This window comes from Dendrobates tinctorius, unplaced genomic scaffold (genome assembly GCF_039654945.1).
Source record: "Dendrobates tinctorius isolate UK_male_01 unplaced genomic scaffold, ASM3965494v1 ptg000173l, whole genome shotgun sequence".
NCBI classification, from domain to species: Eukaryota; Metazoa; Chordata; class Amphibia; order Anura; family Dendrobatidae; genus Dendrobates; species Dendrobates tinctorius.
The window spans coordinates 10344984-10356942 of NW_027361840.1; the positions used below are offsets into that span (position 1 = coordinate 10344984).

Consider the following 11959-nt stretch of genomic DNA (forward strand, 5'->3'; position numbering starts at 1 on the left):
AAGGTTGATGTAGCAGAGCCGTGTGTGTACTTGTGTGGGGTCAGGAGGGGTTTTACAAGGTGGATGTAGCAGAGCCATGTGTGTACTTGTGTGGGGTCAGGAGGGGTTTAACAAGGTTGATGTAGCAGAGCCGTGTGTGTACTTGTGTAGGGTCAGGAGGGGTTTAACAAGGTGTATGTAGCAGAGCCGTGTGTACTTGTGTGGGGTCAGGAGGGGTTTAACAAGGTTGATGTAGCAGAGCCGTGTGTGTACTTGTGTGGTGTCAGGAGGGGTTTAACAAGGTGGATGTAGCAGAGCCGTGTGTGTACTTGTGTGGGGTCAGGAGGGGTTTTACAAGGTGGATGTAGCAGAGCCATGTGTGTACTTGTGTGGTGTCAGGAGGGGTTTAACAAGGTGGATGTAGCAGAGCCGTGTATGTACTTGTGTGGGGTCAGGAGGGGTTTTACATGGTGGATGTAGCAGAGCCGTGTGTGTACTTGTGTGGGGTCAGGAGGAGGGGTTTTACAAGGTGGATGTAGCAGAGCCGCGTGTGTACTTGTGTGGGGTCAGGAGGAGGGGTTTTACAAGGTGGATGTAGCAGTGCCGTGTGTGTACTTGTGTGGGGTCAGGAGGAGGGGTTTAACAAGGTGGATGTAGCAGAGCCATGTGTGTACTTGTGTGGTGTCAGGAGGAGGGGTTTAACAAGGTGGATGTAGCAGAGCCATGTGTGTACTTGTGTGGTGTCAGGAGGAGGGGTTTAACAAGGTGGATGTAGCAGAGCCATGTGTGTTCTTGTGTGGTGTCAGGAGGGGTTTAACAAGGTGGATGTAGCAGAGCCGTGTGTACTTGTGTGGGGTCAGGAGGAGGGGTTTTACAAGGTGGATGTAGCAGAGCCGCGTGTGTACTTGTGTGGGGTCAGGAGGAGGGGTTTTACAAGGTGGATGTAGCAGTGCCGTGTGTGTACTTGTGTGGGGTCAGGAGGAGGGGTTTAACAAGGTGGATGTAGCAGAGCCATGTGTGTACTTGTGTGGTGTCAGGAGGAGGGGTTTAACAAGGTGGATGTAGCAGAGCCATGTGTGTACTTGTGTGGGGTCAGGAGGGGTTTTACAAGGTGGATGTAGCAGAGCCATGTGTGTTCTTGTGTGGTGTCAGGAGGGGTTTAACAAGGTGGATGTAGCAGAGCCGTGTGTGTACTTGTGTGGGGTCAGGAGGGGTTTTACATGGTGGATGTAGCAGAGCCGTGTGTGTACTTGTGTGGGGTCAGGAGGAGGGGTTTTACAAGGTGGATGTAGCAGAGCCGCGTGTGTACTTGTGTGGGGTCAGGAGGAGGGGTTTTACAAGGTGGATGTAGCAGTGCCGTGTGTGTACTTGTGTGGTGTCAGGAGGAGGGGTTTAACAAGGTGGATGTAGCAGAGCCACGTGTGTACTTGTGTGGTGTCAGGAGGAGGGGTTTAACAAGGTGGATGTAGCAGAGCCATGTGTGTACTTGTGTGGGGTCAGGAGGGGTTTTACAAGGTGGATGTAGCAGAGCCATGTGTGTTCTTGTGTGGTGTCAAGAGGGGTTTAACAAGGTGGATGTAGCAGAGCCGTGTGTGTACTTGTGTGGGGTCAGGAGGGGTTTTACATGGTGGATGTAGCAGAGCCGTGTGTACTTGTGTGGGGTCAGGAGGAGGGGTTTTACAAGGTGGATGTAGCAGAGCCGCGTGTGTACTTGTGTGGGGTCAGGAGGAGGGGTTTTACAAGGTGGATGTAGCAGTGCCGTGTGTGTACTTGTGTGGGGTCAGGAGGAGGGGTTTAACAAGGTGGATGTAGCAGAGCCATGTGTGTACTTGTGTGGGGTCAGGAGGGGTTTACAAGGTGGATGTAGCAGAGCCGTGTGTGTACTTATGTGTGGGGTCAGGAGGGGTTTTACAAGGTGAAGGTAGCAGAGCCGTGTGTGTACTTGTGTGGGGTCAGGAGGAGGGGTTTTACAAGGTGGATGTAGCAGAGCCGTGTGTGTACTTGTGTAGGGTCAGGAGGGGTTTTACAAGGTGGATGTAGCAGAGTCGTGTGTGTACTTGTGTAGGGTCAGGAGGGGTTTTACAAGGTGAATGTAGCAGAGTCGTGTGTGTACTTGTGTGGAGTCAGGAGGAGTTTACAAGGTGGATGTAGCAGAGCCGTGTGTGTACTTGTGTAGGGTAAGGAGGGGTTTTACAAGGTGGATGTAGCAGAGCCGTGTGTGTACTTCTGTAGGGTCAGGAGGGGTTTACAAGGTGGATGTAGCAGAGCCATGTGTGTACTTATGTGTGGGGTCAGGAGGGGTTTTACAAGGTGGATGTAGCAGAGCCGTGTGTGTACTTGTGTAGGGTCAGGAGGGGTTTTACAAGGTGAATGTAGCAGAGTCGTGTGTGTACTTGTGTAGGGTCAGGAGGGGTTTTACAAGGTGGATGTAGCAGAGCCGTGTGTGTTCTTGGGTGGGGTCAGGAGGGGTTTACAAGGTGTACGGAGCAGAGCCGTGTGTGTACGAGGTGTATGGAGCAGAGCCGTGTGTGTACGAGGTGTACGGAGCGGAGCCGTGTGTGTACGAGGTGTACGGAGCGGAGCCGTGTGTGTACGAGGTGTACGGAGCGGAGCCGTGTGTGTACGAAGCAAAGCCGTGTGTGTACAAGGTGTACGGAGCAAAGCCGTGTGTGTACGAGGTGTATGGAGCAGAGCCGTGTGTGTACGAGGTGTTCGGAACGGAGCCCTGTGTGTACGGAGCTGAGCCGTGTGTTTATGGAGCGGAGCAGAGCCGGGGGTGTACGGATTGAAGCAGCGTGTGTACAAGGTGTACGGAGCGAAGTCATGTGTGTACGAGGCATACAAAGCGGAGCCGTGCGTGTACGAGGTGTATGGTGGGGAGCATTTATACCTCCCGAGTCCCAACCGTCCCGGATCCAGCGAGACAGTCCTGATTTTGAGAGAGAGACTGCCCCAGCCAGGAGCTTACTTTCCCCGCGGGACACAGGAGTACACAGCGGAGCCCCAAGGAGCAATTTAAAACTCGCACGTAACGTTCTACCGGAAGTGACGTGCTGGAAGCTGACCAGAAATTAGGTAATTTCAGTAAGAGATTGTGACAGAACCACGAAGGCACTTCAGGGAATGCTTCAGATCCATCACCGTGTCCTCCTCTGACAGAGCAGACAGCGGGATCGCCTTGGAATCAGGGATGTCGGCCATATGAGCGGATCATGATATGTCCTGCACCAGGAGGCTCAGGTGGGCATTACAGTGGGAGCCAGGCTGCTATGGTATCTTTATAGAATTTTTCTTTCTCTGTTTCTTTCTCTCTAATCTTTTTTTTTTTTTTTTTCTCTCTCTCTGTTCTCTTTCTCTCTCTCTGTTCTCTTTCTTTCTTTCTGTCTCTGTTCTTTCTCTCTCTCTGTCTGTTCTCTCTTTCCTCTCTTTCTCTCTGTTCTTTCTTTCCCCCTCTTTCTTTCTCTCTGTTCTTTCCCCTCCTTTTTCTCTCTACCTCTCTGTTCTTTCTTTCTTTCCCCGCCTTCTTTTTCTCTCTCTCTCCCTGTTCTTTTTTTCTGTCGACTCTTTTTCTCTCTGTTCTTTCTTTCTCCGTTCTTTCTTTCCCCTCTTTTTTTCTCTCTCCCTCTCTGTTCTTTTTTCCCCTCTTTCGTACTTTCTTTCTGTGTTCTTTTTTTCTGTCCACTCTTTCTTTCTTTGTTCTTTCCCCTCTTTCTATCTCTATCTGTTCTTTCTTTCCCCTCTTTCTTTCTCTTTCTCTCTGTTCTTTTCTTTCTCTTTATCTCTCTGTTCTTCCTTTCTCTCAGTTCTTTATTTCCCTTCTTTCTTTCTCTGTTCTTTCTTTCTCTGTTCTTTCTCTTTCTCTCTCTGTTCTTCCTTTCTTTCTCTCTGTTCTTTATTTCCCCTCTTTCTTTCTTCTCTTTGTTCTATCTCTGTTCTTTCTCTCTCCTTTCTTTCATGCGTACACTACTAATCAGTAGCTTCCTTCACATGAACGTGTTTTGCCACAGAGCGAGTGTCCGTGTGATCCACACGGAGACAAGTCCGTTTTTGGCCGTCACCATGGATGTCACATGGCATGAATCGTGGTATGTGTTAAGGGGAGGCCCACTGAGACTTTTTTGCCTGGGGCCCTCAAAAACCTGGAGCCGGCCCTGCCTACAAGCACAGGCAGGCATGCGATAACCCCCTCCCTGAAGTGAAACAGCTGGCAGAAAATAATAATTTGGGTGTGTGTGTATAATATCGGGGGTCGGGGAATGAATATCTGGGGTACTTAGCACTGTGTGTGTGTAATATCGGGGGGGTGCCAATATCTGGGGTCCTATGCATTGTGTATGTTAATGTTCGGGGGGGGGGGGGACGCTTTTTCGATGTTCGCCCTGTTGGCAAAATTCCCTAGAAACTGCCCTGCCCACACTGATAGTTCTGCTTCCCATCACTTGTCTTATCTATTGCTTTTATTGTGTGTCCTGATGTTTATAAATCTGTGATTCTTCAGATTTTGTATTATTCGCTGCCTGATGAAGAGATCTGCAATGTGTTACCATCTTTTCAGTTCGCCATCAAAAGGCATCAACCACTGAGGACGCTCAAATTCTAATATTTTTCAACCAGGTCCAGAAACTTATGGAAGCCTGAAACTCGGACATTGCTCCTCCGGAGGGCTACTAAGGGGCGCAGCGTCCACAAAAAGGATCGGTGGCCACCCTACGACGAGACCTAGAGATGATTCGTATTGATTCAACTTCTCCCCCACGTCCACCAGGAGCCAAAGTCAGAGTCACAGAAAGTTACAGAAAATTATATAATGTGAAATAGTGACAGAACTTCCCCTCTACCATTTACCTCCGTGAGTGGAGGATTTTTAGGAAACTTGTGTGAAAAGATGGTTGTCATTGGCCGCGGCTGTCAGGACATGCTGGGAATTGTAGTCTCACAACAGAAGGTTTGGAGGTTGAGGACGTTACATACCATTGTAATCAAAGATGTGAAACATCCGCGACATCTCTTGGGTTTCCCTTGTTGAGGGGAGGATTCTTTAGCGCCCTGTAAGAGATGATGGGAGTATTACAGATCGGTTGCCCGGACCCGGTGACGGTCCGCAGGCGCTGCACACTGACCCTCCTCTCCCTCGGCTTGGACGGTCTCGCCAGCGTGCTCCATGTTCCAGTTTTCCTGAGCGATTTACTTTTCTTTCCTCCCGTTGATCTGATGTCTCTGTCCTTCACAAAATCATCCTGACAAAGAATCAGAAAATGGATCACTCCCATCATCCCTGGATCTCACACAATGTATCACTCCCATCATCCCTGGATCTCACACAATGTATCACTCCCATCATCCCTGGATCTCACACAATGTATCACTCCCATCATCCCTGGATATCACACAATGTATCACTCCCATCATCCCTGGATCACACACAATATATCACTCCCATCATCCCTGGATCTCACACAATGTATCACTCCCATCATCCCTGGATCTCACACAATGTATCACTCCCATCATCCCTGGATCTCACACAATGTATCACTCCCATCATCCCTGGATCTCACACAATGTATCACTCCCATCATCCCTGGATCACACACAATGTATCACTCCCATCATCCCTGGATCTCACACAATGTATCACTCCCATCATCCCTGGATCACACACAATATATCACTCCCATCATCCCTGGATCACACACAATATATCACTCCCATCATCCCTGGATCTCACACAATGTATCACTCCCATCATCCCTGGATCACACACAATGTATCACTCCCATCATCCCTGGATCTCACACAATGTATCACTCCCATCATCTCTGGATCTCACACAATGTATCACTCCCATCATCTCTGGATCTCACACAATGTATCACTCCCATCATCCCTGGATCTCACACAATGTATCACTCCCATCATCCCTGGATATCACACAATGTATCACTCCCATCATCCCTGGATCACACACAATGTATCACTCCCATCATCCCTGGATCACACACAATGTATCACTCCCATCATCCCTGGATCACACACAATGTATCACTCCCATCATCCCTGGATCTCACACAATGTATCACTCCCATCATCCCTGGATCTCACACAATGTATCACTCCCATCATCCCTGGATCTCACACAATGTATCACTCCCATCATCCCTGGATCTCACACAATGTATCACTCCCATCATCCCTGGATCACACACAATGTATCACTCCCATCATCCCTGGATCTCACACAATGTATCACTCCCATCATCCCTGGATCTCACACAATGTATCACTCCCATCATCCCTGGATCTCACACAATGTATCACTCCCATCATCCCTGGATCTCACACAATGTATCACTCCCATCATCCCTGGATATCACACAATGTATCACTCCCATCATCCCTGGATCTCACACAATGTATCACTCCCATCATCCCTGGATCACACACAATATATCACTCCCATCATCCCTGGATCACACACAATATATCACTCCCATCATCCCTGGATCTCACACAATGTATCACTCCCATCATCCCTGGATCACACACAATGTATCACTCCCATCATCCCTGGATCTCACACAATGTATCACTCCCATCATCTCTGGATCTCACACAATGTATCACTCCCATCATCTCTGGATCTCACACAATGTATCACTCCCATCATCTCTGGATCACAGATCTCACACAATGTATCACTCCCATCATCTCTGGATCACAGATCTCACACAATATCACTCCCATCATCTCTGGATCTCACACAATGTATCACTCCCATCATCTCTGGATCTCACACAATGTATCACTCCCATCATCCCTGGATCTCACACAATGTATCACTCCCATCATCCCTGGATCTCACACAATGTATCACTCCCATCATCTCTGGATCTCACACAATGTATCACTCCCATCATCCCTGGATCTCACACAATGTATCACTCCCATCATCTCTGGATCTCACACAATGTATCACTCCCATCATCTCTGGATCTCACAAAATGTATCACTCCCATCATCCCTGGATCTCACACAATGTATCACTCCCATCATCCCTGGATCTCACACAATGTATCACTCCCATCATCTCTGGATCTCACACAATGTATCACTCCCATCATCCCTGGATCTCACACAATGTATCACTCCCATCATCTCTGGATCTCACACAATGTATCACTCCCATCATCCCTGGATCTCACACAATGTATCACTCCCATCATCTCTGGATCTCACAAAATGTATCACTCCCATCATCCCTGGATCTCACACAATGTATCACTCCCATCATCTCTGGATCAGAGATCCCACACAATGTATCACTCCCATCATCCCTGGATCACACACAATGTATCACTCCCATCATCCCTGGATCATACACAATGTATCACTCCCATCATCCCTGGATCATACACAATGTATCACTCCCATCATCCCTGGATCTCACACAATGTATCACTCCCATCATCCCTGGATCTCACACAATGTATCACTCCCATCATCTCTGGATCTCACACAATGTATCACTCCCATCATCCCTGGATCTCACACAATGTATCACTCCCATCATCCCTGGATCTCACACAATGTATCACTCCCATCATCCCTGGATCACACACAATGTATCACTCCCATCATCTCTGGATCACAGATCTCACACAATGTGTCACTCCCATCATCTCTGGATCACAGATCTCACACAATGTATCACTCCCATCATCCCTGGATCTCACACAATGTATCACTCCCATCATCCCTGGATCTCACACAATGTATCACTCCCATCATCTCTGGATCTCACACAATGTATCACTCCCATCATCCCTGGATCTCACACAATGTATCACTCCCATCATCTCTGGATCACAGATCTCACACAATGTATCACTCCCATCATCCCTGGATCTCACACAATGTATCACTCCCATCATCCCTGGATCTCACACAATGTATCACTCCCATCATCTCTGGATCACAGATCTCACACAATGTATCACTCCCATCATCCCTGGATCTCACACAATGTATCACTCCCATCATCCCTGGATCTCACACAATGTATCACTCCCATCATCTCTGGATCTCACACAATGTATCACTCCCATCATCTCTGGATCTCACACAATGTATCACTCCCATCATCTCTGGATCACAGATCTCACACAATGTATCACTCCCATCATCTCTGGATCTCACACAATATATCACTCCCATCATCCCTGGATCTCACACAATGTATCACTCCCATCATCCCTGGATCACACACAATGGATCACTCCCATCATCCCTGGATCTCACACAATGTATCACTCCCATCATCCCTGGATCTCACACAATATATCACTTCCATCATCTCTGGATCACAGATCTCACACAATGTATCACTCCCATCATCCCTGATCATCCAAAATGTAAATCGGTCTTTGTTGCCCCTAGCGACCAATCACAGCACAGTTTTCATTTTAGCAGAGCAAATTGTAAGATGTAAGTTGCACTGTCATTTCTTTTTGCCACTTTTCATGGAGTCTCTAAGGCTGCGCTCTCTCTACCTCTCTCTATCCAGGACCTATAAGGCTGCGCTCTCTCTACCTCTCTCTATCCAGGACCTATAAGGCTGCGCTCTCTCTACCTCTCTCTATCCAGGACCTATAAGGCTGCGCTCTCTCTACCTCTCTCTATCCAGGACCTATAAGGCTGCGCTCTCTCTACCTCTCTCTATCCAGGACCTATAAGGCTGCGCTCTCTCTACCTCTCTCTATCCAGGACCTATAAGGCTGCGCTCTCTCTATCTCTCATGTTGCTCTCTATCCAGGACCTATAAGGCTGCGCTCTCTCTACCTCTCTCTATCCAGGACCTATAAGGCTGCGCTCTCTCTACCTCTCTCTATCCAGGACCTATAAGGCTGCGCTCTCTCTACCTCTCTCTATCCAGGACCTATAAGGCTGCGCTCTCTCTACCTCTCTCTATCCAGGACCTATAAGGCTGCGCTCTCTCTACCTCACTCTATCCAGGACCTATAAGGCTGCGCTCTCTCTACCTCTCATGTCGCTCTCTATCCAGGACCTATAAGGCTGCGCTCTCTCTACCTCTCTCTATCCAGGACCTATAAGGCTGCGCTCTCTCTACCTCTCTCTATCCAGGACCTATAAGGCTGCGCTCTCTCTACCTCTCTCTATCCAGGACCTATAAGGCTGCGCTCTCTCTATCTCTCATGTTGCTCTCTATCCAGGACCTATAAGGCTGCGCTCTCTCTATCCATGACCTATAAGGCTGCGCTCTCTCTACCTCTCTCTACCCAGGACCTATAAGGCTGCGCTCTCTACCTCTCTCTATCCAGGACCTCTAAGGCTGCGCTCTCTCTACCTCTCTCTATCCAGGACCTATAAGGCTGCGCTCTCTCTACCTCTCTCTATCCAGGACCTCTAAGGCTGCGCTCTCTCTACCTCTCTCTATCCAGGACCTATAAGGCTGCGCTCTCTCTACCTCTCTCTATCCAGGACCTCTAAGGCTGCGCTCTCTCTACCTCTTTCTATCCAGGACCTATAAGGCTGCGCTCTCTCTACCTCTCTCTATCCAGGACCTCTAAGGCTGCGCTCTCTCTACCTCTCTCTATCCAGGACCTCTAAGGCTGCGCTCTCTCTACCTCTTTCTATCCAGGACCTATAAGGCTGGGCTCTCTCTACCTCTTTCTATCCAGGACCTATAAGGCTGCGCTCTCTCTACCCAGGACCTATAAGGCTGCGCTCTCTCTATCCAGGACCTATAAGGCTGCGCTCTCTCTACCTCTCTCTACCCAGGATCTATAAGGCTGCGCTCTCTCTATCTCTCTCTATCCGGGACCTATAAGGCTGCGCTCTCTCTACCTCTCTCTATCCAGGACCTATAAGGCTGCGCTCTCTCTACCTCTCTCTATCCAGGACCTATAAGGCTGCGCTCTCTCTACCTCTCTCTATCCAGGACCTATAAGGCTGTGCTCTCTCTATCTCTCATGTCGCTCTCTATCCAGGACCTTTAAGGCTACGCTCTCTCTATCCAGGACCTATAAGGCTGCGCTCTCTCTACCTCTCTCTATCCAGGACCTATAAGGCTGCGCTCTCTCTACCTCTCTCTATCCAGGACCTATAAGGCTGCGCTCTCTCTATCTCTCATGTTGCTCTCTATCCAGGACCTATAAGGCTGCGCTCTCTCTATCCATGACCTATAAGGCTGCGCTCTCTCTACCTCTCTCTACCCAGGACCTATAAGGCTGCGCTCTCTACCTCTCTCTATCCAGGACCTCTAAGGCTGCGCTCTCTCTACCTCTCTCTATCCAGGACCTCTAAGGCTGCGCTCTCTCTACCTCTCTCTATCCAGGACCTCTAAGGCTGCGCTCTCTCTACCTCTCTCTATCCAGGACCTCTAAGGCTGCGCTCTCTCTACCTCTCTCTATCCAGGACCTATAAGGCTGCGCTCTCTCTACCTCTCTCTATCCAGGACCTATAAGGCTGCGCTCTCTCTACCTCTCTCTACCCAGGACCTATAAGGCTGCGCTCTCTCTACCTCTCTCTATCCGGGACCTATAAGGCTGCGCTCTCTCTACCTCTCTCTATCCAGGACCTATAAGGCTGCGCTCTCTCTACATCTCTCTATCCGGGACCTATAAGGCTGCGCTCTCTCTACCTCTCTCTATCCAGGACCTATAAGGCTGCGCTCTCTCTACCTCTCTCTATCCAGGACCTATAAGGCTGCGCTCTCTCTACCTCTCTCTATCCAGGACCTATAAGGCTGCGCTCTCTCTACCTCTCTCTATCCAGGACCTATAAGGCTGCGCTCTCTCTACCTCTCTCTATCCAGGACCTCTAAGGCTGCGCTCTCTCTACCTCTCTCTATCCAGGACCTCTAAGGCTGCGCTCTCTCTACCTCTCTCTATCCAGGACCTATAAGGCTGCGCTCTCTCTACCTCTCTCTATCCAGGACCTCTAAGGCTGCGCTCTCTCTACCTCTCTCTATCCAGGACCTATAAGGCTGCGCTCTCTCTACCTCTCTCTATCCAGGACCTCTAAGGCTGCGCTCTCTCTACCTCTTTCTATCCAGGACCTATAAGGCTGCGCTCTCTCTACCTCTCTCTATCCAGGACCTCTAAGGCTGCGCTCTCTCTACCTCTCTCTATCCAGGACCTCTAAGGCTGCGCTCTCTCTACCTCTTTCTATCCAGGACCTATAAGGCTGGGCTCTCTCTACCTCTTTCTATCCAGGACCTATAAGGCTGCGCTCTCTCTACCCAGGACCTATAAGGCTGCGCTCTCTCTACCTCTCTCTACCCAGGATCTATAAGGCTGCGCTCTCTCTATCTCTCTCTATCCGGGACCTATAAGGCTGCGCTCTCTCTACCTCTCTCTATCCAGGACCTATAAGGCTGCGCTCTCTCTACCTCTCTCTATCCAGGATCTATAAGGCTGCGCTCTCTCTACCTCTCTCTATCCAGGACCTATAAGGCTGTGCTCTCTCTATCTCTCATGTCGCTCTCTATCCAGGACCTTTAAGGCTACGCTCTCCCTATCCAGGACCTATAAGGCTGCGCTCTCTCTACCTCTCTCTATCCAGGATCTATAAGGCTGCGCTCTCTCTACCTCTCTCTATCCAGGACCTATAAGGCTGTGCTCTCTCTATCTCTCATGTCGCTCTCTATCCAGGACCTTTAAGGCTACGCTCTCCCTATCCAGGACCTTTAAGGCTACGCTCTCTCTATCCAGGACCTATAAGGCTGCGCTCTCTCGCAGTCACATTGCCCTCCATCCTGTCCTGTGGTCACTTACCTGGACTCTCTCGTTCCCAGCTTCTTTGTCGGACTCCTCCAGGTCCTGATGAGACGCGGCCACCAACAAGAGGCCCAGAGCCAGGCACCCCAGCACCAGCAGCGCCCTCATCTCTGCCGGACGCTCCCCACTATTAACAATGCAAAAGTCTGATCCCCGCGCTGCAGTCACAGCCGCCCTCCCCC

General features: G+C 49.6%; 1 protein-coding gene across 1 annotated transcript in view; it reads right to left on the minus strand.

Moving 5' to 3' along the window:
- The window catches only part of LOC141054055 (uncharacterized), a 40928-nt gene extending 28969 nt beyond the window's left edge, over window positions 1-11959 (minus strand). Inside the window, exons 1-3 of the mRNA XM_073551225.1 lie at window positions 11775-11959; window positions 5100-5216; window positions 4951-5025 (exon numbers count right to left, since the gene is read on the minus strand). Of these exons, the coding sequence (XP_073407326.1) occupies window positions 4951-5025; window positions 5100-5216; window positions 11775-11885 (303 nt within the window). The 5' untranslated portion in view covers window positions 11886-11959. The remainder of the gene's footprint in view (window positions 1-4950; window positions 5026-5099; window positions 5217-11774) is intronic.